The 27,840-nt window shown below is 45.2% G+C and overlaps 1 protein-coding gene across 6 annotated transcripts; it reads right to left on the reverse strand.

Moving 5' to 3' along the window:
• Nucleotides 1-14,644: 14,644 nt before the first annotated feature.
• On the reverse strand, nucleotides 14,645-26,038 carry LOC121539246 (rho GTPase-activating protein 11A). 6 transcript variants are annotated; one of them, XM_041847595.2, is made up of 12 exons: nucleotides 25,729-26,038; nucleotides 22,229-22,296; nucleotides 21,999-22,095; nucleotides 21,644-21,900; nucleotides 21,372-21,535; nucleotides 21,124-21,264; nucleotides 20,876-20,950; nucleotides 20,303-20,473; nucleotides 20,061-20,199; nucleotides 18,132-18,240; nucleotides 17,284-17,404; nucleotides 14,645-17,140 (listed from the first exon to the last, which is right to left on the reverse strand). In XM_041847595.2, the coding sequence occupies exons 3-12, from the start codon at nucleotides 22,086-22,088 to the stop codon at nucleotides 15,609-15,611; spliced, it is 2,799 nt and encodes a 932-aa protein (XP_041703529.2). In that variant the 5' UTR covers nucleotides 22,089-22,095; nucleotides 22,229-22,296; nucleotides 25,729-26,038; the 3' UTR covers nucleotides 14,645-15,608. The 6 variants fall into 6 exon arrangements, with proteins under 6 accessions (XP_041703529.2, XP_041703528.2, XP_041703526.2 ...); XM_041847594.2 differs by lacking the exon at nucleotides 25,729-26,038 and adding an exon at nucleotides 25,568-25,696; XM_041847592.2 differs by lacking the exon at nucleotides 25,729-26,038 and adding an exon at nucleotides 23,451-24,305.
• Between the last annotated feature and the right edge of the window lie 1,802 nt (nucleotides 26,039-27,840).

Below are 27,840 nucleotides of genomic sequence, written 5' to 3' on the forward strand. Positions count from 1 at the left end.
ATAGAAATTACATGATAATGATAATTACATATTAGTCCAAGCTCATCACTAAGCACAGGGCCCTGTGTCTGAACACTGCCCTGTGCAACTGGGTCCTAGACTTCCTGACAGGCCGACCCCAGGTGGTGAAGGTAGGCAACAACACCTCTGCCACGCTGATCCTCAATACAGGGGCCCCACAGGGGTGCATGCTCAGCCCCCTCCTGTACTCCCTGTTCACCCATAACTGCGTGGTCACGCACGTCTCCAACTCAATCATCAAGTTTTCTGATAACACAACAGTGGTAGGCCTGATTAATAACAACGACGAGACAGCCTACAGGGAGGAGGTGAAAGCCATGGCGGAGTGGTGCCAGGAAAATAAACTCCCTCAACGTCAACAAAATGAAGGAGCTGATCGTGAACTACAGGAGACAGCAGAGAGAGCACGCCCCCATCCACATCGACAGGGCTGCAGTCGAGAGGGTCAAAAGCTGCAAGTTCCTCGGCGTGCACATGGAGGACCTGAAATGGTACCTCCACACCAACAGAATGGTGCGCCTCTTCAACCTCAAGAGGCTAATGAAATTCGGCTTGGCCCCTAAGACCCTCACAAACCTCTACAGATGCACCATCGAGAGCATTCTGTTGGGCTGTATCACCGCCTGGTATGGCAACTGCACTGTCCGCAACTTTAGGGCTCTCCAGCCCAACCAGCCTAACGTATCACTGGGGGCACACTGCCTGCCTTCCAGGACATCTACAGTACCCAGTGTCACAGGAAGGCCAAGACCAACAAAGGCCTCAGCCACCTGAGCCATGGCATGTTCACCCCGCTACCATCTAGAAGGCGAAGACAGTACAGGTGCATCAAATCTGGGACCGAGAGATAAACAGCTTCTATCTCCAGGCCATCAGACTGTTAAACAGTCACCACTAGCCGGCCTCTGAACCTTAGTCATTATTACTAGCCGGCTACCACCCGGTACTCTTACCCTGCACCTTAGAGACTGCTGCCCTATGTACATAGAGTCACTGAACACTGGTCACTTTAATAATGTTTACACACTGTTTTACCCACTTTATATGTACATACTGTATTCTAGTCATGGCTCATCCTATATAACTACTGCTCTACACACCATTTATATTAATTTATTCAAATCAAATCAAGCTTAATGTATACATACTGTCCATACTGTCTATACATACAATTATATACAGTTGAAGTCTGAAGTTTACATACACCTTAGCCAAATACATTTATATTCAGTTTTTCACAATTCCTGACATTTAATCCTAGTACAAATTCCCTGTCTTAGGTCAGTTAGGATCACCACTTTATGATAAAAATGTGAAATGTCAGAATAATAGTAGAGATAATTATTTATTTCAGCTTTTATTTCTTTCATCACATTCCCAGTGGGTCAGAGGTTTACATACACTCAATTAGTATTTGGTAGCATTGCCTTTAAATTGTTTAACTTGGGTCAAACGTTTCGGGTAGCCTTCCACAAGCTTCCCACAATAAGTTGAGTGAATTTTGTCCCATTCCTCCTGACAGAGCTGGTTTAACTGAGCCAAGTTTGTAGGCCTCCTTGCTCGCACACGCTTTTTCAGTTCTGCCCACACATTTTCTATAGGTTTGAGGTCAGGGTTTTGTGATGGCCGCCACTCCAATACCTTGACTTTGTTGTCCTTAAGCCATTTTGCCACAACTTTGGAAGTATGCTTGGGGTAGTTGTCCATTTGGAAGACCCATTTGCGACCAAGCTTTAACTTCCTGACTGATGTCTTGAGATGTTGCTTCAATATATCCACATAATATTCCGTCCTCATGATGCCATCTATTTTGTGAAGTGCAACAGTCCGTCCTGCAGCAAAGCACCCCAACAGCATGATGCTGCCACCCTGTGCTTCACGTTTGGATGGTGTTCTTCGGCTTGCAAGCAACCCCCTTTTTCCTCCAAACTTAACGATGGTCATTATGGCCAAACAGTTCTATTTTTGTTTCATCAGACCAGAGGACATTTCTCCAAAAAGTACGATCTTTGTCCCCATGTTCAGTTGCAAACCGTAGTCTGGGTTTTTTATGGCGGTTTTGGAGCAGTGGCTTCTTCCTTGCTGAGCGGCTTTTCAGGTTATGTCAACCTAACTGTATCCCAACCGTGAAGAACGGGGATGGCAGCACCATGCTGTGGGGGTGCTTTGCTGCAGGAGGGACTGGTGCACTTCACAAAATAGATGGCATCATGAGGACGGAAAATTATGTGGATATATTGAAGCAACATCTCAAGACATCAGTCAGGAAGTTAAAGCTTGGTCGCAAATGGGTCTTCCAAATGGACAATGACCCCAAGCATACTTCCAAAGTTGTGGCAAAATGGCTTAAGGACAACAAAGTCAAGGTATTGGAGTGGCCATCACAAAGCCCTGACCTCAATCCTATAAAAAATTTGTGGGCAGAACCGAAAAAGCGTGTGCGAGCAAGGAGGCCTACAAACCTGACTCAGTTACACCAGCTCTGTCAGGAGGAATGGGCCAAAATTCACCCAACTTATTGTGGGAAGCTTGTGGAAAGCTACCTGAAACGTTTGACCAAAGTTAAACAATTTAAAGGCAATGCTATCAAATACTAATTGAGTGTATGCAAACTTCTGACCCACTGGGAATGTGATGAAAGAAATAAAAGCTGAAATAAATCATTCTCTCTACTATTATTCTGACATTTCACATTCTTAAAATAAAGTGGTGATCCTAACTGACCTAAAACAGAGAATCTTTAATAGGATTAAATGTCAGGAATTGTGAAAAACTGAGTTTAAATGTATTTGGCTAAGGTGTATGTAAACTTCTGACTTCAACTGTAGCCACCCTTTGCCTTGATGACAGCTTTGCACACTCTTGGCATTCTCTCAACCAGCTTCACCTGGAATGCTTTTCCAACAGTCTTGAAGGAGTTGCCACATATGCTGAGCACTTGTTGGCTGCTTTTACTTCACTCTGCCGTCCGACTCATCCCAAACCATCTCAATTGGGTTGAGGTCGGGGGATTGTGGAGGCCAGGTCATCTGATGCAGCACTCCATCACTCTGCTTCTTGGTAAAATAGCCCTTACACAGCCTGGAGGTGTGTTGGGTCATTGTCCTGTTGAAAAACAAATGATAGTCCCGCTAAGCCCAAACCAGATGGGATGGCGTATCGCTGCAGAATGCTGTGGTAGCCATGCTGGTTAAGTGTGCCTTGAATTCTAAATAAATCACAGACAGTGTCACCAGCAAAGCACCCCCACACCATAACACCTCCTCCACCATGCATTACAGTGGGAACTACACATGCAGAGCTCATCCGTTCACCCACACCACGTCTCACAAAGACACAGCGGTTGGAACCAAAAATCTCCAATTTGGACTCCAGACCAAAGGACAAATTACCACAGGTCTAATGTCAATTGCTCGTGTTTATTGGCCCAAGCAGGTCTCTTCTTATTATTGGTGTCCTTTAGTAGTGGTTTCTTTGCAGCAATTCGACCATGAAGGCCTGATTCACACAGTCCCCTCTGAACAGTTGATGTTGAGATGTGTCTGTGACTTGAACTCTGTGAAGGATTTGTTTGGACTGCAAATTCTTAGGCTGATAACTCTAATTAATTTATCCTCTGCAGCAGAGGTAACTCTGGGTCTTCCATTCCTGTGGGGGTCCTCATGAGAGCCAGTTTCATCATGGTGCTTGATGGTTTTTGTGACTGCACTTGAAGAAACATTCAAAGTTCTTGAAATGTTCCGTATTGACTGACATTCATGTCTTTAAATAATGATGGACTGTCGTTTCTCTTTGCCTATTTGAGCTGTTCTTGCCATAATATGGACTTGGTCTTTTACCAGATAGGGCTATCTTCTCTATACCCCCCTACCTTGTCACAACACAACTGATTGGCTCAAACGCATTAAGAAGGAAAGAAATTCCACAAATTAACTTTTAAGAAGGCACACCTGTTAATTTAAATGCATTCCAGGTGGCTACCTCATGAAGCTGGTTGAGAGAATGCCAAGAGTGTGCAAAGCTGTCATCAAAGCAAAGGGTGGCTATTTGAAGAATCTCAAATACAAAATATATTTTAACAGTTTTTTGGTTACTACATGATTCCATATATTACTTCATAGTTTTGATGTCTTCACTATTATTCTACAATGTAGAAAATTGTAAAGAAAATAAAGAAAAACCCTGGAATAAGTAGGTGTGTCCAAACTTTATACTGGTACTGTGTATACAGTGCATTCGGAAAGTATTCGGACCCCTTTACTTTTTCCACATTTTGTTACGATACAGCCTTATTCTAAAATTGATTACATTTAAAAATAAAAATAAATCTACACACAATACCCCATAATGACAAAGCAAAAACAGGTTTTTAGAAATGTTTGCAAATGTATTACAAATATAAAAAACTGAAATTTACATAAGTATTCAGAACCTTTGCTATGAGACTCGAAATTGAGCTCAGGTGCATCCTGTTTCAATTTATCATTCTTGAGATGTTTCTACAACTTGATTGGAGTCCACCTGTGGTAAATTCAATTGATTGGACATGAATTGGAAAGGCACACACCTGTCTATATAAGGTCCCACAGTTGACAGTGCATGTCAGAGTAAAAACCAAGCCATGAGGTCAAAGGAATTGTCCGTAGAGCTCCAAGACAGAATTGTGTCGAGGCACAGATCTGGGGAAGGGTACCAAAAATAGCTGCAGCATTGAAGGTCCCCAAGTGGCCTCCATCATTCTTAAATTGGAAGAAGTTTGGAACCATCAAGACTCTTCCTAGAGCTGGCCGCCCGGCCAAACTGAGCAGTCAAGGGAGAAGGGCCTTGGTCAGGAAGGTGACCAAGAACCTGATTGTCAGTAGCTGAGTGTAGATGCGGTGTGGAAATCAAGCGCAGGAAACACGGGCGTTCGTGAACAGACTTTAGTAAACGAAAGCAGCACCAAACAGGCGAACAGCCAACCCAACCGGGAGGCAAAATACAAATTACGCACAATAAACACAGTGCGTAAAACGACGATAGCGCACACAGTGCGGACTCTCGAAAAACAACAAAACACGAGAGTAAATACAGAGAGCAACAGCTTGACAAAAAACAATCACACATAACACCTGACCCAACACACGATAACTAAATAGGAAACAAAATCAAACACTAACAAGGGACAGGTGTACAAACAGACAAAACCAAACAAACATGAAACATCGAACGGTGGCAGCTAGTACTCCGGGGACGACGACCGCCGAAGCCTGCCCGAACAAGGAGGAGGAGCAGCCTCGGCCGAAACCGTGACAGTACCCCCCCCCTTGACGCGCGGCTCCAGCCATGCGCCGATCCCGGCCTCGGGGACGACCAGGACGACGCGGAGCAGGGCGCGTAGGATGACCCCGATGGAACTCGGACAGCAGGGACAGGTCTAATATGTCCCTCCTCGGCACCCAGCACCGCTCCTCCGGGCCGTACCCCTCCCACTCCACGAGATATTGGAGACCCCCCATCCGGCGTCTCGAATCAAGGATGGACCTCACAGTGTACGCCGGAGCCCCCTCGATGTCCAACGGGGGCGGAGGAGTCTCCTCCATCTCATAGTCCTGGAGTGGACCAGCTACCACCGGCCTGAGGAGAGACACATGGAACGAGGGGTTAATATTCCTGTAATCAATAGGCAGTTCTAACCTGTAACACACCTCGTTCAACCTCCTCAGGACTTTGAATGGCCCCACAAACCGCCGACCCAGCTTCCGGCAGGGCAGGCGGAGGGGCAGGTTTCTGGTCGAGAGCCAGACTCGATCTCCAGGTGCGTATACAGGCCCCTCACTGCGGTGGAGATCGGCGCTCGTCTTATGCCGACGGATGGCCCGCTGCAGATGGACGTGGGCAGCGTTCCATGTCTCCTCCGAGCGCCGCACCTACTCATCCACCGCAGGGGCCTCGATCTGGCTCTCGTGCCAAGGTGCCAGAACCGGCTGGTACCCTAACACACACTGGAAAGGGGTTAGTTGGGTGGAGGAGTGGCGGAGAGAGTTCTGCGCCATCTCGGCCCACGGAACGTATCTCGCCCACTCCTCCGGCCGGCCCTGGCAATAAGACCTCAGAAACCTACCCACATCCTGGTTGACACGTTCAACCTGCCCATTACTCTCCGGGTGGTAACCCGAGGTAAGGCTCACCGAAACCCCCCAACCGTTCCATAAAGGCTCTCCACACTCTGGAGGTGAACTGGGGGCCTCGATCAGACACTATATCCTCGGGTACCCCGTAATGCCGGAAGACATGGGTAAACAGAGCCTCAGCGGTCTGTAGGGCAGTAGGGAGACCCGGCATGGGAAGGAGACGACAGGCCTTCGAGAACCGATCCACAACGACCAGGATGGTAGTATTCCCCTGTGAGGGGGAAGGTCTGTAACAAAGTCCACCGAGAGGTGGGACCAGGGTCGTTGTGGAACGGGCAGGGGTTGTAGCTTACCCCTGGGCAAATGTCTGGGCGCCTTACACTGTGCACACACCGAACAGGAGGAGACATAAACCCTCACATCCCTGGCTAACGTTGGCCACCAGTACTTAGTGCTAAGGCAGTGAACTGTCCGGCCGATACCTGGATGTCCAGAGGAGGGGGACGTATGAGCCCAATAAATGAGGCGATCGCGTACCTCGAGCGGAACGTACGTCCGACCCACTGGACACTGTGGAGGACTTGGGTCGGTGCGTAACGCCCGCTCGATCTCTGCATCGACCTCCCATACCACCGGTGCCACCAGACAAGACTTTGGTAGTATGGGAGTGGGCTCAACGGACCTCTCCTCCGTGTCATACTGCCGAGACAGGGCATCTGCCTTCCCGTTCTGGGACCCAGGGATGTAAGTGATTTTAAACACAAACCGGGCTAGAAACATAGTCCAGCGGGCCTGGCGAGGATTCAGTCTCCTAGCTGCCCGGATGTACTCCAGGTTACGGTGGTCCGTCAAAATGAGGAAAGGGTGTTGAGCCCCCTCAAGCCAATGCCTCCACACCTTTAGGGCCTGTACCACGGCTAACAGCTCCCTGTCCCCTACGTCATAATTCCGCTCCGCTCGGACTGAGCTTCTTAGAATAAAAGGCACAGGGGCGGAGCTTAGGTGGTGTGCCAGACCGTTGTGAGAGGACGGCCCCAATACCGGCCTCGGACGCGTCTACCTCTACCTGGAATGGTAAAGCGGGATCCGGATGCGCCAACACCGGCGCCGAGGTAAACAGGTCCTTCAGTCTCCCAAAAGCCCTGTCCGCCTCAGCTGACCACCGCAAGCGCACCGGACCCCCCTTCAACAGAGACGTTATGGGAGCTGCCACTAGCGCCTTATGCTGGGAACGAGGTGCAACCTGTGGGAAAAAAACAGGCAAGGTTATGTGAACGACAGAAAGCTCTGGGTAAGTAGGGCGCCTACTCACCTGGGAGGACTCCCCAATGCGTGGCCTGCCTTCACCTCCACCGGGGGACCTTCCCCAACACCTAGCCGCGGTGTGCCCTCCACGGCCACAGTTGGTGCAGGGAACGGCCCCCCTCGGGTTCCTACTCCTCCGTTCTCTAGCGCCAGCACCTCCGAGCTCCATAGGGCTCGGCTCGGAGGTGCCGGAAGGTGGAATGGGCAACCCCCACCCGGGACGTCCACGGGTGGCGAGCAGGGTGTCCAGCCGAATGGCCATGTCGACCAGTTGGTCAAACGACAACGTGGTATCCCTGCACGCCAACTATCTCTGGACGTCCTCCCGGAGGCTGCAGCGGAAGTGGTCTATGAGGGCCCGCTCATTCCACCCTGCATCTGCCGCTAGAGTCCGGAACTCCAAAGCAAAATCCTGTGCGCTCCTCATCCCCTGTCGGAGGTAGAACAGACGCTCCCCCGCCACCTTCCCTTCTGGTGGATGGTCAAACACGGCACGGAAGCGGCGGGAGAACTCCGCATAGGTAATAGTAGCGGGGTCTATTCTCCTCCATTTGGCGTTGGCCCACTCCAACGCCTTGCCGGTGAGACAGGAGATGAGGGCGGAGACGCTCTCATGTCCCGAGGGCGCCGGGTGTACGGTGGCGAGGTAGAGCTCCACTTGCAGCAGGAACCCTTGACACCCGGCAGCGGAGCCGTCGTACGCCCTCGGGAGCGAGAGCCGAATCCCGCTGGGTTCTGGAAGGGGGACAGGAGGACCGGTAGGTGGGGGCGTGGGTACCCCGCTGCTTTCCCATCGGTGGAGAGTGTTCATCACCCGATCCAGGGCGTGACCGATCTGGTTGATCCTGTCCTCCTGCCCACGAAGACGGTCCTCCATGATGTCCGTTGGCGCGGTTGCTCCTGCTGATTCCATGGGTTGATGTGTGATTCTGTCAGTAGCTGAGTGTAGATGCGGTGTGGAAATCAAGCGCAGGAAACACGGGCGTTCGTGAACAGACTTTAGTAAACGAAAGCAGCACCAAACAGGCGAACAGCCAACCCAACCGGGAGGCAAAATACAAATTACGCACAATAAACACAGTGCGTAAAACGACGATAGCGCACACAGTGCGGACTCTCGAAAAACAACAAAACACGAGAGTAAATACAGAGAGCAACAGCTTGACAAAAAACAATCACACATAACACCTGACCCAACACACGATAACTAAATAGGAAACAAAATCAAACACTAACAAGGGACAGGTGTACAAACAGACAAAACCAAACAAACATGAAACATCGAACGGTGGCAGCTAGTACTCCGGGGACGACGACCGCCGAAGCCTGCCCGAACAAGGAGGAGGAGCAGCCTCGGCCGAAACCGTGACACTGATGGTCACTCTGATAGAGCTCCAGAGTTCCTCTGTTGAGATGGGACATCCTCCACCAATCAGGCCTTTATAGTAGAGTGGCCAGATGGAAGGCACTCCTCAGTAAAAGGCACATGATAGCATGCTTGGAGTTTGCCAAAAGGCACCTAAAGGACTCTCAGACCATGAGAAACAAGATTCTCTGGTCTGATGAAACCAAGATTAAACTCTTTGGCCTAAATGCCAAGCGTCACGTCTCGAGGAAACCTTGCACCATCCCTACGGTGAAGCATGGTGGTGGCAGCATCATGCTGTGGGGATGTTTGTCAGCGGCAGGGACTGGGAGACTTGTCAGGATCGAGGGAAAGATGAGTGGAGCAAAGTACAGAGAGATCCTTGATGAAAACCTGCTCCAGAGCGCTCAAGACCTCAGACTGGGGCGAAGGTTCACATTCCAACATGACAATGACCCTAAGCACACAGCCAAGACACCGCAGGAGTAGCTTCAGGACAAGTCTCTGAATGTCCTTGAGTGGCCCAGCCAGAGCCCGGACTTGAACCCGATCAAACATCTCTGGAGAGACCTGAAAATAGCTGTGCAGCGACGCTCCCCATACAACCTGACAGAGCTTGAGAGGATCTGCAGAGAAGAATGGGAGAAAATCCCCAAATAGAGGTGTGCCAAGCTTGTAGCGTCATACCCAAGAAGACTCGAGGCTGTAATCGCTGCCAAAGGTGCTTCAACAAAGTACTGAGTAAAGAGTCTGAATACTTATGTAAATGTAATATTTCTGTTTTCTAAAAACCTGTTTTTGCTTTGTGATTATGGGGTATTGTGTGTAAATTGATGAGGGGAAAAAACAATTTAATCAATTTTAGAATAAGGCTGTAATGTAACAAAATGTGGGAAAAGTTTAGGGGTCTGAATACTTTCCGAATGCACTGTATATATATTTTCCGGACTCTGACATTGCTCATTCTGATATCTCTTAATTTCTTTCTTTATTACTTTTTGGAATATGTGTGTATTGTTTTGTATATCTAGGTTTTACTGCAATGTTAGAGCTAGAAACACAAGCATTTCGCTGCACCTGCAAATCTGTATATGAGACCAATAAACTTTGATTTGATTAATTACTTTTGGGGATGCCAATTGGAACAGTGCCAGGTGATAGGACTGTAGGCTATAAGAATGTGTTACCACAAATAGGCTAACAATGCATGTGGCCCAACTGGATTGCAAGCTACCATTTATTGATTCAATCTATAAGGACAGAGTTAGTTTTGGCAATATACAGTGGGGAGAACAAGTATTTGATACACTGCCGATTTTGCAGGTTTTCCTACTTACAAAGCATGTAGAGGTCTGTAATTTTTATCATAGGTACACTTCAACTGTGAGAGACGGAATCTAAAACAAAAATCCAGAAAATCACATTGTATGATTTTTAAGTAATTAATTTGCATTTTATTGCATGACATAAGTATTTGATCACCTACCAACCAGTAAGAATTCCGGCTCTCACAGACCTGTTAGTTTTTCTTTAAGAAGCCCTCCTGTTCTCCACTCATTACCTGTATTAACTGCACCTGTTTGAACTCGTTACCTGTATAAAAGACAACTGTCCACACACTCAATCAAACAGACTCCAACCTCTCCACAATGGCCAAGACCAGAGAGCTGTGTTAGGACATCAGGGATAACATTGTAGACCTGCACAAGGCTGGGATGGGCTACAGGACAATAGGCAAGCAGCTTGGTGAGAAGGCAACAACTGTTGGCGCAATTATTAGAAAATGGAAGAAGTTCATGATGACGGTCAATCACCCTCGGTCTGGGGCTCCATGCAAGTTCTCACCTCGTGGGGCATCAATGATCATGAGGAAGGTGAGGGATCAGCCCAGAACTACAAGGCAGGACCTGGTCAATGACCTGAAGAGAGCTGGGACCACAGTCTCAAAGAAAACCATTAATAACACACTACGCCGTCATGGATTAAAATCCTGCAGCGCACGCAAGGTCCCCCTGCTCAAGCCAGCGCATGTCCAGGCCCGTCTGAAGTTTGCCAATGACCATCTGGATTATCCAGAGGAGGAATGGGAGAAGGTCATGTGGTCCACTCGCTGTGTTTGGAGGAAGAAGAAGGATGAGTACAACCCCAAGAACACCATCCCAGCCGGGAAGCATGGAGGTGGAAACATCATTCTTTGGGGATGCTTTTCTGCAAAGGGGACAGGACGACTGCACCGTATTGAGGGGAGGATGGATGGGGCCATGTATCGCGAGATCTTGGCCAACAACCTCCTTCCCTCAGTAAGAGCATTGAAGATGGGTCGTGGATGGGTCTTCCAGCATGACAACGACCCGAAACACACAGCCAGGGCAACTAAGGAGTGGCTCCGTAAGAAGCATCTCAAGGTCCTGGAGTGGCCTAGCCAGTCTCCAGACCTGAACCCAATAGAAAATCTTTGGAGGGAGCTGAAAGTCCGTATTGCCCAGCGACAGCCCCGAAACCTGAAGGATCTGGAGAAGGTCTGTATGGAGGAGTGGGCCAAAATCCCTGCTGCAGTGTGTGCAAACCTGGTCAAGACCTACAGGAAACGTATGATCTCTGTAATTGCAAACAAAGGTTTCTGTACCAAATATTAAGTTCTGCTTTTCTGCTGTATCAAATACTTATGTCATGCAATAAAATGCAAATGAATACCTTAAAAATCATACAATGTGATTTTCTGGATTTTTTTTTTAGATTCCATCTCTCACAGTTGAAGTGTACCTATGATAAATTACAGACCTCTACATGCTTTGTAAGTAGGAACACCTGCAAAATCGGCAGTGTATCAAATACTTGTTCTCCCCACTGTATTTATGAGAAGTAGCCCACAAATGTAAATAGTAGACTTAAATTAAAATGATCACGTTTCATATCATAGGCATTGTTCCACAAAACGAAATTGCAGTTAAATGAAGTTTTCAATAGAATAAATGTATTTACTGAATTATTCAAAACTTCCCCAATCCATAGGCTTCATAATAGCAGCATTTTAGGCTAGGTATTGCTAATGCGAAATGTATCATGTTCTGTATCCTGAAATTATAATTTCAGTGACCTGTTTTCGATTAGGAGAAAAACAACAAAATAAAAAATTGATCTTTTTTATTTGGATGCATTACTTGGCCAAAGACACAAATTGTTAGAAATTAGGCCTACTAATATTTACGATTGTGAAACGAATAAGCCATGAAACATTAGGTTAAATTAAGCCACAATATGTTCTGACCCAAGTGTTTATGTCACCCGTCTCGCCAAATAGAGAAATAATGTTTGATTTTAATTAGACGTATGTTTAGCCTTATAGAAAATAGGCTAAAGTTGTGAAATTCTCTAATAAAGAATAACAATAAAAATAGCTCTTGCTTAGTGCGTTGGGATCTGTTAAGGACACATTTGTGCTTGGAAGAAATGCTGAGAAATGAGCATGTAATTTGAATATCTATTAGAGAAAAGCCCGCCATACCCCACCGCAGAAAACACAAGCCCCACAAACAAGTCCAATTTTATTCCTGACATTTCCTTCTATAGACTCCTCTATCTCACTTCAGTTGATTCCCGTCCATTTACACCTTTTAAGACCGTTTAATAAACAGGAGTTCTATATTTGATATAATCTTAAAACCATTTGAAGCGTTCCAAGTAGCCTATCGTACTTTTTTGATTATGGGCCAAAGACAATGCGTCAATGTGTGTCATGTTCAGGCTTCAGTAGACCTATAGGTTATAGCCTACACGTTTTTGAGGACAACGAACGATCCATATTTCACCTTGGCAAATAAACTGCTAGCTATGCATCTTAGAATATAAAAAAATTAAACAAATGTGTTTTTCTATCGGATAAACCAGTCACAGTATTCTACACCTTTGATTATTTTATGCAACTTTACTTCATATTTTGTAGTCAAGCGTTTTTCCTGAGGTATACATATCCTCACCCGTGCGCCAAATGACTGGCACAGCGCCTATGCTGAAGGTCTGCACAGGCTATGTTGAGATCTGAAAGGTGTGGATTTGTTGCCTTGGCCATGTTTGCAGTTATAATCCTGTGTGTTTCCACTCTGTTGCTCGTCAATCCTGATTATTTGTAGGCCTACTGGCCTCATCTGCGCAACACATGGTTGGCGGCCAATCCTCAGAGCAACGCCAACATAATGCAAAGCCATGATAATATAAGGGCTTTCAAACAAAAAGACATGCAGCGCACATTACGGTTGTGCACAGGAGTGTGGTGTGAAGGCAATTAATTGAGGTGCCAGCAAAGGGATGTTATTCCTATTGCTGAATCAATTCAATTAGTTGACAGACCTCGTCAGGATGCATTGTGTGCAATTATTATTTTCAACAGATTTAACACGCCATCATGGATTGATAGCCTACTGCTATCTAAGCTCTGGTGAAAAATGGTCTCCCCTTTATATGAACCAATAATTAAATAGCCTAAATTAGTCATATTATACATTTATCAAATATTAAAACAATCATCCATACTCCATTACCACATGGCTGATGTGTGTAGTAGGTCATTAGGGACATCATATGCACTACATCCAGGATTTTTATTCCAGATAATGACCACTGTGCAGTATTCAAGCCCTATCCACATATCCCCTCCCCTGTCTATAATGTTCGAGGTCTAAACACCTCCATAACAACTCCTATAGTTTAATGACTGATGACCTCATGAATACTCCATTACCAGTGCTAAAGGTGTGCAGTGGTAAGGTCATTTGCCTGAGGTTATCAGACAAATGTTGATTTAACAGAGGAATTATTGATATCATGTTGATCAAATGTTGTTATCCAAATTCTGTTACACTCCTTTGGATCAATAGTGATATGCCTTCATGAGCCTCTTTTTTTCCCTTGTAGGTGAAAGTAGTGTCAGCCTGTGGCACGGACATTCTCAAAAAGACAGACAGGCCACCATCTGCTGGATTAAGCAGTCACATAAATCACAGATAAGTCCCATATGAAATACAGTAGTGCTGCTACACTGAACAAAAACATAAACGCAACATGTAAAGTGTTGGTCCCATGTTTCATGAGCTGAAATAAAAGATCCCAGAAATGTTCCATACGCACAAAAATCATATTTCTCTCAAATGTTGTGCACAAATTTGTTTACATCCTGTTAGTGAGCATTTCTCATTTGCCAAGATAATCCATCCACCTGACAGGTGTAGCATATCAAGAAGCTGATTAAACAGCATGATCGTTACACAGGTGCACTTTGTGCTGGGGACAATAAAAGGCCACTCTAAAATGTGCAGTTTTGTCACACAAAACAACAGTCATGTTTTGAGGGAGCATGCATTGGCATGGTGACTGCAGGAATGTTCACCAGAGCTGTTGCCAGATAATTTAATGTTAATTTCTCTGCCATAAGCCACCTCCAACATCGTTTAAGAGAATTTAGCAGTACGTCCAACTTGCCTCATAACTGCAGACCACGTGTATAAAGTCGTGTGGGTGAGCGGCTTGCTGACGTCAACATTGTGAACAGAGTGCCCCATGGTGGCGATGGGGTTATGGTATGGGCAGGCATAAGCTACGGACAATGAACACAATTGCATTTTATAAATAGCAATTTGAATGCACAGCGATACCATGACGAGATCCTGAGGCCCATATTTTTAAAGGTATCAGTGACCAACAGATGCATATCTGTATTCCCAGTTTTGTGAAATCCATAGATTAGGGTCATATTCATTTATTTCAATTGACTGATTTCCTTATATGAATGTAACTCAGTAAAATCTTTGAAAATTGTTGCATGTTGCATTGATATTTTTGTTCAGTGTACATTGCAGCTAACCCAACAAGTGATTTTAGTACACCCCCTTCTGGAAGTAAGTTGTAAGTACCAGAGGTGATTAGCTAGATTCAGCCTCGGGACTATTTTTTCTTGAAGGATGGTCAGGGGGCCTGAACATAATAACAAATAAATTGCTCGCAAGAAGCCCAAACAGGTATAACATTTGACTAAAACAATCATTTCAAACCTTGCTTTCATTATTTACATGATCACATCTCTCTATTATGCATGGGAATACTTTGGAACAGATTTCCAAAATTAAAATAACTTAGGAGCGGATGTCCTGGGGTTTTTAACATACTTTTATGTCTCAGAAAACTTGGGGGACCCTGCCCTATATAATAACAACATGTCCTTAGCAGCATGTGTGCAGACAGTATTATGAATTGTTCCCTAGTTAAAAGACACAATAATTTTTTAGAATGTTTGGATGTTTCTATTTAACAAAAATTCACATGGTAATGTATTACACATTTCGGAAGAGTTTTGAAATGGTAAGACAGCAATGCAGAGGTGATTTAAATCAATACTGCTCAACAGGTTTTACTCAAATTCCCTGCAAAAGGTGTCTTGGGCAGTTCACATGTTTAATCAAATGCAAATTAAAATAGTAAAAAATTGCCCTTAACAGTTTCCATTTGGCTTTCACACTAGTCTAACAGACTACAAACACCTTTAAAATACACTCATTCCTTTACACGGACATGCATGTGCAAAACTCCTCTTTTACCAACAGAGTAAACCACTTTAAGGCAATGCAACAGATCAGTCACCCCAAGCACTCAGAGAACAGCATCTAGGAAGTCAAATAAATTAAACCCCTGAAAACAACTAAAGACATAGAAATAGAGGGAATGTTTTGAAGTCATACAGTGAGACAGTATATATATCCAGATAGGGAGACCTTTATAGTAAAAGGGGGAAGTGAAGGGTGAGTTCTACTAGACTAGAGGTCTATGGGCTTGGTGGCTGACAGCAGTCTGCCCTCGTTGAGGGGGTTCCTGGGGGAGCCTCTGTAGCGACACACATCCTTCTCAGCCACCTGCTGCACCACAGACGGCTGACCTTTACCTCCTGGGCCTTTCTTAACAGGTGTGTCACCTTTGGCCTTCGGTTGTACCTTGTTGGTCACGTCACCCAGAGCGCAATTTCTAGGTTTGCGGGCAATGCTGGCTGGCTTCTTAGGTGGGACTGGAGGAGGGCGGGTATTTGTGGAGCGGACCTTGTCAAGTGTGGGGCCTCCCTGGTTGTCTGCCTCGCCCTGGTGAGGCTGGCACTGAGCCCCAGCAGACAGGCCACTCTCCAGGCTGACAGCCTTCCCCACAGGGATTGGGGTTCCCTGGCTGGAGGAGGTGATCCTAGTCGGTACAGGCCTCCTGTCCCCCAGCAAGGAGTTGATCCTGCGGATAGACTGGCGCACGGGAGTACGCTGGAACTTGAGGGGGGACCTGACTGCTTTGGCCTGCGATTTGGGTGAATACAGGGTGAGCTTGTTGAAGCGCTGGATGTGGTCTACCACCCTTAGCCTGCGGGTCTCCAGGGTGCCTGGGGAAGGCTGCTCCACCTGCTGCTGTTCCTGCCTCTGGGGGTGGGAACTGGGATCTGGAGATGCCACAGCATCATCATCATGTACCATTACAGGCACTGCACCCACAGGGGGAAGAGGGGTCTTGAGCTCCTGAAAGTACTCCAGCCCTGAAACTCTATATGGAGTGGACTGGACCCCAGCAGCGAGCTTGCGTGTGAAGTGAGCAGGGCTCTGGATGTCCAGGGCATCAATCACTCTGCTGCAGTTCACCTGCTCAGCCACAGTCTCTGCCTCTCCCTCCACAGACCTGTCACCAGCACACAGCGACCAGTCACAGGCCTTCTCTGACAGACTGCCACACCCTCCCACTTCAAACAGGGCACTGTCTATATACAAGGGAGACAGAGGAACAAACTCGATCTGACCAAATGTGATGTTCTGGTCATCAGCCAGATGACTCCAAGGTGTTGGCATGCCAGAACTCTCTTTGTTTGGTGACACACTTTTGAGTGTAGAATATTCAGAAGGAGTTGAATCTGTTTGAGTGTGCTCAGGCTGTGTTGCCTTTACCTCTTCAGAGGGGGAGCTGTAGTCCCTCAGGACTCCCTGCAGGTCGCTGCCGGACTCAGTGAAGGCTCTTTTGATCTTGAGCAGGGTGGGCCCGGTCAGGGTCTGGCTGAACGAGCCCTCACTCTCCAGGCTCTCAGCTCTGGAGGCACAGCACAGCTTCTTGGGGAAGCTGGCCACCATGGGGGGCTTGGCCACCATGATGGCCGGCTCAGAGTAGTAGTTGTTCTTCAGACACATGTTAATAGGGGTGTCGGTGAAGTAGCCTCCGCTGAAGACGTGGCCCTCATCAGGGGTCTCCCCACTCCAGGACGTCCGGAGGGCGCTGCCGTCACACTGGGGGGTTAGCAGGTTGTCCTCTGACTTACTGTAGAACTTGGAGCCTGTGGAGCACAGTTGGCAGTAGCAGACATCGCTTCCCTCAAGGGACAACAAACACTGATCCATTTCATGCATTACTTTAGCTCTTAGCACAAATTATGAAAGTACATTATGAAAAACGTTAGGTTTTTAAAAAGGGACTCACCCTTTGAGGCGCTCTTGTTTCGCAAAACAGCAGGGCTAAATTTGGCTTCTTTGGTGAAGCAAAAACTGGTGGTGCGCTCTTGAGTGGCAAGTCGCCAACCAATGGACTCTGAACCCTTTCTCTGAATCGCCAGCATGGAATGAGAAATGACATTGTTGGGATGGAGGCATGTACTTTTTTGTCAAGCATATAAAAATGTTGCCTTACACTAAAACCTTGTTTAGTTATGTGAAAATCTGATGGATCGTAATTTAAGGGTCTTCGTGTATGGTAAAAAGTTACTCAAAAGAAATGAGTGTTGGTCAACATCGTTTTATTAAATTGCAAATATACATCAGTATGCACATTATAAAGTGAACCATGTAAAACATAAACCAAGTTACAGTTCAGTTCAATATAATATTTGGTTAATATATTAAATATTTCATATCCTAGAATATAAACATCTTGGTTCACTAGTTTATCAGTATAAACATTCCATCAAATGTTACATAACAGTCATGCAGAAATAACGGAATTCCCGTCTTGAAAACAAGAATGTTTGATTTAAAGTAAAAGTTCACAATAACCTCAAATGGTCAATTTATTAACTGAGCATGCATTATTGAAAGGAAACATATGCCCAAATTGCCATAAAATCAACAGCAAGATTAGAAATAAGTGCTACTGTGCAAAATTGGACCTTACAATTGCACCCCATGCATAAATGTAGATTATTTATTCTGATTAATACAATTAGTCAATTTGCTAAGGGGGGGTTCATCAAGGCTGGGATTGAGAACAGTCTTTTCCTCCCATTTGAGGAGCAGATAATCGGTGTGAGGTCATACATGGGTATCTGCACTTACAGGGTCTCTGCTGCTCTTGCCCAGGCTGAAGCGAAGGCGCAGGGACTTGCGAACGTTTTCTTTCTTGGTGACCTTGGGAGAGAAGCAACCAGCCTTCCCCGACTCTACTCTGAAAAACAGACAAGAACCTACCGTTTCAACCATTGTCAAGTTACACATATTATACAATATAAACATTTAATGAGAAGGCCTCTCCTCCAATGCAACAGAGAGAAGAGTGACAGGAAAAGGTTGGTGTGTTTGAGATTGTTATCAGCTTGAACATAGTTGTCATCTGCTTGAGCAATACAGGAACAGGATGTATTTTCAGTACCACATAGGATCAGGAAATAGCCTTCGATAAACCACATGATGTACAGTGAGGGAAAAAAGTATTTGATCCCCTGCTGATTTTGTACATTTGCCCACTGACAAAGAAATGATCAGTCTATAATTTTAATGGTAGGTTTATTTGAACAGTGAGAGACAGAATAACAACAAAAAAAACAAAAATGTTATCAATTGATTTCCATTTTAATGAGGGAAATAAGTATTTGACCCCCTCTCAATCAGAACGATATCTGGCCCACAGGTGTCTTTTATACAGGTAACGAGCTGAGATTAGGAGCACACTCTTAAAGGGAGCGCTCCTAATCTCAGCTTGTTACCTGTATAAAAGACACCTGTCCACAGAAGCAATCAATCAGATTCCAAACTCTCCACCATGGCCAAGACCAAAGAGCTCTCCAAGGATGTCAGGGACAAGATTGTAGACCTACACAAGGCTGGAATTGGCTACAAGACCATCGCCAAGCAGCTTGGTGAGAAGGTGACAACAGTTGGTGTGATTATTCGCAAATGGAAGAAACACAAAATAACTGTCAATCTCCCTCAGCCTAGGGCTCCATGCAAGATCTCACCTCGTGGAGTTGCAATGATCATGAGAACGGTGAAGAATCAGCCCAGAACTACACGGGAGGATCTTGTCAATGGTCAAGGCAGCTGGGACCATAGTCGCCAAGAAAACAATTGGTAACACACTACGCCGTGAAGGACTGAAATCCTGCAGCGCCCGCAAGCAAGAAAGCACATATACAGGGCCGTCTGAAGTTTGCCAATGAACATCTGAATGATTCAGAGAACTGGGTGAAAGTGTTGTGGTCAGATGAGACCAAAATCGAGCTCTTTGGCATCAACACAACTCGCCGTGTTTGGAGGAGGAATGCTGCCTATGACCCCAAGAACACCATCCCCACCGTCAAACATGGAGGTGGAAACATTATGCTTTGGGGGTGTTTTTCTGCTAAGGGGACAGGACAACTTCACTGCATCAAAGGGACGATGGACAGGGCCATGTACCGTCAAATCTTGGGTGAGAACCTTCTTCCCTCAGCCAGGGGATTGAAAATGGGTCGTGGATGGGTATTCCAGCATGACAATGACCCAAAACACACAGCCAAGGCAACAAAGGAGTGGCTCAAGAAGAAGCACATTAAGGTCCTGCAGTGGCCTAGCCAGTCTCCAGACCTTAATCTCATAGAAAATCTGTGGAGGGAGCTGAAGGTTCGAGTTGCCAAACGTCAGCCTTGAAACCTTAATGACTTGGAGAAGATCTGCAAAGAGGAGTGGAACAAAATCCCTCCTGAGATGTGTGCAAACCTGGTGGCCAACTACAAGAAACGTCTGACATCTGTGATTGCCAACAAGGGTTTTGCCACCAAGTACTAAATCATGTTTTGCAGAGGGGTCAAATACTTATTTCCCTCATTAAAATCAAATCAATTTATAACATTTGACATGTGTTTTTCTGGATTTTTGTTGTTGTTATTCTGTCTCTCACTGTTCAAATAAACATACCATTAAAATTATAGACTGATCATGTCTTTGTCAGTGGGCAAACGTACAAAATCAGCAGCGGATCAAATACCCTTTTCCCCTCACTGTATGTACCTGTTGACAAAATGCCGGTGACTCAGTCGTTTGCTCTTTCTCCTTGCAGAGCTGGCAGATTGCCTGCTGGACCTCCCAACTGAGGACAAAGCATTCTGGGAGGAAACGAGGGATTCTGAGGCACTGGGATCCAGGTATCCTGAAAAACAGGAGCAACACACAAATGCACATGAACACTCTTTTTAGTAAAAAATAAATAACAGTTTTAATTAAATACGGCGGTGAGTCCTTGTGGGAGTTACCTGATCCAGGAGTGGAGCTTCCACCGAACAGAGCATTAGGCAGTAACTCTAAAGCAAGGTCATTTTTGATGGATCGCCGTTTGTTGGAGAATCCATAACTATGACCAGATTCCAAAGGAATTTCTCTCTTGGAGATGGGAGTAATTATCACATGAGTTGCAGAGGAAAAGACTGGGAAAAATCACAAGAGTGAATTTACTATTAGGTCCAAGTCTCCCACTGAAAATTATTCATAACTGAACAGCTGAAATATTTCAAAGATTTTTGATTAGCATGGATTGAGAAGATTAAAGCCAAAGACAAGCACACAGTCAAAGAGTAGGCAAGACAATTTGGGCAGGCATCAAATCATTCATTAAATAGCTGGGGAAAATGACAAGACAGTGTTGCTACTCATTCACTACATAAGCACAATTGAAAATCTGAGATCAAATATAAATTAAGAGTTGCATTTCTATGAAAGACAAGCAGCTGATTCCTTGTTAGAAGACGGATTAAATGAATGTGTCAGAGCTACGGGGCATTGATGCTCTCATTCGACGGCAGGAGGCAAAACCTAACCTCGGTACCTACCATATCTGTCTGACTGTGGCGTATTTGTGGGTGTTCTATTTGTTTTTAACTTATTCAGAGCTCCATTGACCATATCTGCAATGCAAAAACCATTCCATATCTTGAAATTCAATGGTGCTTTACTGAGGAGGAAGAATAAGCCTATAACATTGGATTGTTTAATATCATTTCAAAGACGACCCAATGCTGGAAAGAATACATCAATTCCTGCAGGCAATGTTCTGCCCAGTTTTTCCAGGGTATCTTACCCCCTAAACTGCGCCTGCATCTTCTCTTGGCCCCCGAGTTTGTGTCCAAGTCCTCTAGTCTGTCTAGAGTAGGGGACAGAACACCAGCCTCACAGCCCAGCATGGCTGGAATCTTCTCCATGATTAGCTGAGGTACCACACCTACCACACAGAGACGCATTTAGACACTGTTTGCTATGGACATTCCCTTTTAACTTTCAATCACCAGTTGATTGATGACACTACAATAACAAGGCTTGAACTGCTACCAAAGTCTGAAGCGTGTTCTATAAGGCAGTGGACCACGGCTGCCTGTTGCTTGAGGCGTTTCTCTGTGCTGGCATTTATCTTGTCTGCCCCATCTCCAGTGTGCAGGAGGTTGGGAGCCAGGATCACAGACAGGTTACTGCTGTCCATCTTATTCACAGCACTCCTGAGAGAAAAAGAAAAACCAGGTTGAGAAATAATTATTGACCAAGTCCGAAATGGTACAGTGTGAAATGATACGATTTAATGACTAGACAAACTTGTGAAATTACACCTTTGAGAGACTTTGTTGAGGAAGCCAAAAAAGTAACGTAGAATGCTCATGTTCCTGTCAGGCAGTACACAGGACAGCAGCAGGGTGGCATAGGTCCTGTCCTCCTTTGTGTGCAGCTGCTGGGCCTTGAGAAAGGCATCATGCAGCTCTGTGGGCATGACAGGATCCGGCAGCTCCCTAAAGAACTGCTTGACCAGGCCAGCCACATCACACGGCAGGGCAGTGGACAGGCACTCCTCACCCTTATCCAACTTCACCTGCACAGACAAAACAAACAACACGGCCTTCTGTTTAACTATTCCAGCAGCCAGGGCCTCCCTATTCATAGCAAGGTCAACCTCCAGCCATCACTCACCTGGAGAGCTTTCAGACGAACAATGGAGCCAGACTTTCTGAACAAGCCCTCTGTATCCAAATGCTCCAGCAGACTTGCGCACGCATCCATGAGAAAGCTGGGAGAGCAAGGGGATGGGAGAAACATTAGACCTAAAAAAAGGACAGAGAATAGGCCTAATACACACAAATAAAGGACGACAAAACATTTTGTTAGAAAGAAGTTCTAGCTAAGACAGGTGTTTATCTTACCATGGTATACTCCCATTCTCCACATTGTACTGCAGAAGGCTCTCCAGCGGTACACCAAACACTTTCACCTGGAAAACATGTTAAAACAAATGTCATTATTTCCACTTCAAGTTCATGTTTGATTTCAATAAGGAAGGCTTTGCATGGTGGCTGGTTTAATTATCCTACATAGGCCTAAGCTCACTAATAACCTTCAACTTGGTATCCTATCAAACTTCCCTCCATAGAAATATCTGTGAAAGGGCACTCAAGTCTTTACATGGGATTTGTCCCTATTCAGCAGAAGGCCCTGACAGCTGTTTTACAACGGTTAGGGATTCCACTGCCCAAGGCAGTAGTTTGTAACTCATCACCTGATCAAATACAAGCTAGCTCTATGTTGTGCCTGCCAAGCGCCAAACATTCCTCTAAGTATTTTAGAGGGAGAGACTGGAAAAAATATGCCTCGCTGTGCTTTTGAAAAACAACAGCCTATAGCCTACTACAGTATAATGACAGCCCTGTGCCTTTTACTTTGTACATTTCCTGCCAGTAACTTTGACCTGCCCCCATGGAAAGAAAGTACGAGCTTAATGGACCAAACCAATTGCCTTAAATCAAATTAGGCTACCTGCCAAAGGCGAGCATGTGCCTTGTACTACTGTCTCATCACCAAGCCCAATTAAACACTGTCTACTGCGCCATTATGTATGCATTTTTATGAATGTGTCCCAAATGTGTCTACTATTATCAATCATTTGATTCATTCGCAACAACAAACAATTCACTTAACTAGCTAGTTGTTGTGGAGTTAACCCCAACACAATTCTGGCGGACAGACTAATCCAACAATGAACGTGAATTACAATGACAGGCTAACAAAAGTGATCTGACTGAATGCAAATGAGCTAGTCAGACAGAATGGTTCTCAAAGGGACACACTCTTTTCACACCACTTCGTTACGAAGCGATTTTCGTTATAAGAGCATTTTCGCTAACCCTAACCATTCTCCTAACCTGCTGCGTAAATTATCCTAATCTGTTACGAACAAAACCCACTTCCGTAACCCTGTTTCTCGATTCGCAAACAAGGAACTTTAGCTAGCTAATGTTAGCTACTTAGCCAACCAACTGACTAATTCAGGCACTGTTTTACAATCAAAGTTTGACAATTCTGTCGAAGAGTAACGTTAAGCATTTTAGTGTTTATCTAGCTTGCAAGCTAAAACAATAATAGACTTACCGAGTGGTTAGCTGTCAATTTAAAGCTGGTGCGTGTTTTGTTTTTATTCCAATTCTTCGTCTTTATACCATAAGCAGTACGAAGGTGTTGCACAACAGCCAGACGCATCACATTTCTTTCCATTATCTTCATCTTTCACTTTACAAATGACTTTCACTGTGCCTTAAACTTTCAACACATACTGTGCCAACTTAGCCAACTTGCAGGTCTATGCTTAGTTACTATTATCCCTCTTCAATCTAACGCGTCAGCATAACAGCTAAATTAGCCATCGTAGCCCACGTTCGCACTTCCCCTTCCTTTTAATCGACAACAATTCTTTGCGTAGGCCCTTCTCATTCAAAACAATCTAACTTGACATACCAAACCCTTCTACATTTAACCTGTAACTAGCTAGGTCGACCAAAAGCAACCGCTAGGTCAATGCCAATTATCCAGTCCCAGCAGAATCGACCCAGCTAGGCGCAATCATTCTCGTGTGGCTAGCCCACGTTCGCTAACATCTAACGTCACCTAAATAAAAATTATCCTAGCTAGCTAACCATAACAAATGTATATTACCGTATGCCTAAATCTATAGTCTAGCATTTACCTGAATACATAGCTATGTCGAAAAAGATGTGGCTATTCTCTTGTTTTTATATAAATCTGAATCGCCTTAGCTAGCTAGCTACATTGCTTGCAGACTACGTTTCCCTGAAATATTTTTCCGCAGATATTTTAAACAGCAGCAGGGCTTCTACATGTTGCGCTCTGATTGGCTAGAGTGGGTTCAAAAATATTTATTCTTCTTCGATGAGGTTCAACGGCGGTTGACATCCAATATGTTGCATTACCGCCACCTACTAGACTGGAGTACAACTACCTTATATTTTACTTGAAAAATAAAACAAAGAAATACCCTACCATCTAACACTACACTCACAAATTCAATTACATTTTTAAAAATAAATAAATAATATTAGCACCACCCTACTCCACTATTTAAATCGATTTATTCCTACCTCATGCCCTCAACCTGAAAGGATGGGACATCACCACTTAACACACCCTGAAACTCTTCTGATGTCAAGTCTCGCACACCCAAATACCTCTCTGCAGCTGCCACCACAACCTACATTTTATTTGACTTACGTTCCATCCCTGCAGTACAATTAATAACCATTGCTATAAATGTTTAAAAAATCCAAACCCACTGAAACATATATAACTTCTTGGCCTATCCCTCTGTACTGGTACATATCTACTACTCTCACCACTCCTCCCCCTTGACCCATCTTCCTCTACTTTCTTCACTGCCTCAGCATATGACAACTTCTTCACTACTCTAACCCTGGAAACCTCAACCTGCCTCTCTCGCACGGGACATTTCTGATCCCCAGCCCCATGGCCACCCCTACAATTAGCACATACCACTACTTTCCCCAAAGCTACACATTCTTTGTCTCATGAGCTTCTGCACACTTCTCACACCTTGGAACCTTCCTCCTACACATGCCCATAAGTTTGACACTTGTAACATCGTAATGTATTCGGCACATAAGCTCATACAGGACAACATATATCCTAACTTCACTTTTTTCGGGCAAAGACTCAACTTCAAAACTCAAAAGAACAGACAATTACTCTTCTGTTTCCCACTCTCGTCACCCTGTTTGCGTCGCACCAAACGACGAGCATCTCAAACACCGGGAATCTTCCCCTTCAGTTGGTCAACTTTTAGATTTACTGCTACACAAGTAATCACTCCTTTCAATGGCGCCCTTTTCTTGAGAGCAAAACAATTCACATTTCTTGCCCCCATTTGTTTAACTCCGAGCGCCTTCTCCCTCTGACCAGCAGAAACACAAACAATTATCACTAGACCACTTCTTGTTACCCTCACCGATTCCACTATCCCCAACTATTTTTTCACCCACCCTGAAACCACAAAGGATCAGCCAAAAGGCAAGGGTCCACTTTTTCCAAAAACTTCACTCCTACTGTCACAGACTCATCTTTATCCTGACCATCGTTGCAAGCCTCGGGCTCCGAGTACTTCACCACACCTACCACCTCTGATACTTCACCCTCATTCACTTCCATTTCTCCTCCTGTCTTCAGCTCACTCTGCTTACATTTTCTAACATTCTTCTTTTTCCCCACCATTTTTAACCGACTCAAGCTCACAATCTTCCTCCCCCTCTCTCTTCGACCTCCTCCGTCTCTCCCTTTCCCTCCATTCCTCCTCCGTATTCCAAGTACGTCTCCTTATGATAATACTGCAATTCTAACATACATCTTGTTCCTGCCTTCTCAAGGGACGCCATTTACGAGGCTCTCCAACCCTGGGTGAATGTTCTTATTCTTCTTCGATCCACCCTCTGGAAATTATGCCAGCGTGAGTAACGTTTTATTCCCTCTCACAAGTAGAGGCTACAAAATCATGAGGTGTAAAGAAATATCCGTTTGGATCTCAACACTAATTATATTGATATATATTGATAAGAGATTGTAGGCGATGGAATGCAATCTCAAAGGCAGGAATCAATCTTTAAATGATGTACCAGTTTCCGTAAAGTCCGGTTCAAATTATTAAGACCCACACAACGTTCTTCTTCGTAGTCTTCTTCTTCTTCGGTGGGGTTTATCGACAGATGGCAGCCAACATTACCACCTACTGTACTGGAGTGTGGGCCAGAGAGAGAAAAAAATAACTAAATCCTAACTGCCAGCCCCGTTTCTCTTAAAAAATATAACAAAATATTTGAGACTGTATCTAATGACGTTCTACTCAATATACTCTTTAAACTAATTTGCTGTATCCCATTCTCCCTCATACTAAATCTCAGCCTGTCTCTTTCCCTCTCATACTGCCCACACTGTATCAATACAAGCTCCACTGTCTCTGTTTCCTGGCAAAAATCACACTTTCCTGTCAGATGCTTTCCTATCACATTTAAAGTATTATTCAACCGGCTGTGTCCCACCCTTAATCTTGTAACAATAGCCTCCTCTTTTCTGTCCCTTAATGCCGTCCTCCCCTCCCTGACTTTCCTCTGTACTTGAAATAAATGCCTGCCCTTGGTATCTCTATTCCACTGCTCCTGACATTGCTGCACCATCACTGTCCATATCAGGCTTTTTTCCTCTGCCTTGCTCATTGAAACTACAACATGAACATCCCCACTACTAAGTGCTTGTTTAGCCAGTACATCAACTGACTCGTTCCCCTCCACCCCCACATGGACTGGGACCCAAGTAAATCTTATCTGTATTTCCATCTGTCTAATCCTGCCATGGGTTTGTAGTACATCATAAAGCAGGTTTTGTCTGCTACGTGAGGTAAATGACTGTAGACTCATCAACACTGCACATGAATCGGAGCAAATAACTACTCTGTTTGGCTTGACTTCTTCCACCCACTGCAAGGCCAACAGTATGGCCATCAGCTCCACCGTATATACAGCCAGATGATCTGTAATACGTTTCCTGACTTACACCCCACATTCCTGCACTACAAATGCTGACCCAGTACGTCCTGTCCTTGGATCTTTTGAACCATCTGTGTAAATGGCCACAAAATCCTGATACACAGTATCCAGACGTCTGTTAAACAAATCAGATGGTTCAACACCCTCCCTATCTTTTTTTTAAGGGGGTAGATCAGCTTTAATATTGCAGATAGATTGTAGCTTTCATCAATGTAACTGTCTGGCGGCAGGTAGCTTAGTGGTTAAGAGCGTTGTGCCAGTAACCGAAAGGTCGCTGGTTCTAATCGCCGACTAGGTGAAAATTCTGTCGATGTGCCCTTGAGCAAGGCACTTAACCCTAATTGCTCCTGTAAGTCGCTCTGGATAAGAGTGTCTGCTAAATTACTCAAATTTAAACATGTCTGCATCACTTTCAATCCCCCATATATACACTGCTCTAAAAAATAAAGGGAACACTTAAACAACACAATGTAACTCCAAGTCAATCACACTTCTGTGAAATCAAACTGTCCACTTAGGAAGCAACACTGATTGACAATACATTTCACATGCTGTTGTGCAAATGGAATAGACAACAGGTGGAAATTATAGGCAATTAGCAAGACACCCCTAATAAAGGACTGGTTTTGCAGGTGGTGACCACAGACCACTTCTCAGTTCCTATGCTTCCTGGCTGATGTTTTGGTCACTTTTGAATGCTGGCGGTGCTTTCACTCTAGTGGTAGCATGAGACGGAGTCTACAACCCACACAAGTGGCTCAGGTAGTGCAGCTCATCCAGGATGGCACATCAATGCGAGCTGTGGCAAGAAGGTTTGCTGTGTCTGTCAGCGTAGTGTCCAGAGCATGGAGGCGCTACCAGAAGACAGGCCAGTACATCAGGAGATGTGGAGGAGGCCGTAGGAGGGCAACAACCCA

The sequence above is a fragment of the Coregonus clupeaformis genome, chromosome 25, assembly GCF_020615455.1.
Source record: "Coregonus clupeaformis isolate EN_2021a chromosome 25, ASM2061545v1, whole genome shotgun sequence".
Classification (NCBI taxonomy): Eukaryota; Metazoa; Chordata; class Actinopteri; order Salmoniformes; family Salmonidae; genus Coregonus; species Coregonus clupeaformis.

Bases quoted from the DNA above. Each gene is read 5' to 3' on its own strand.
- LOC121539246 (XM_041847592.2), bottom strand. From the start codon at position 23,582: ATGAAGATAATGGAAAGAAATGTGATGCGTCTGGCTGTTGTGCAACAC. The intron at 18,241-20,060 runs GTACATACAGTG...TCTGTTTTTCAG, and splicing joins CACCGGCATTTTGTCAACAG to AGTAGAGTCGGGGAAGGCTG. The intron at 17,405-18,131 runs GTAAGTGCAGAT...CTGGCGATTCAG, and splicing joins GCAAGAGCAGCAGAGACCCT to AGAAAGGGTTCAGAGTCCAT.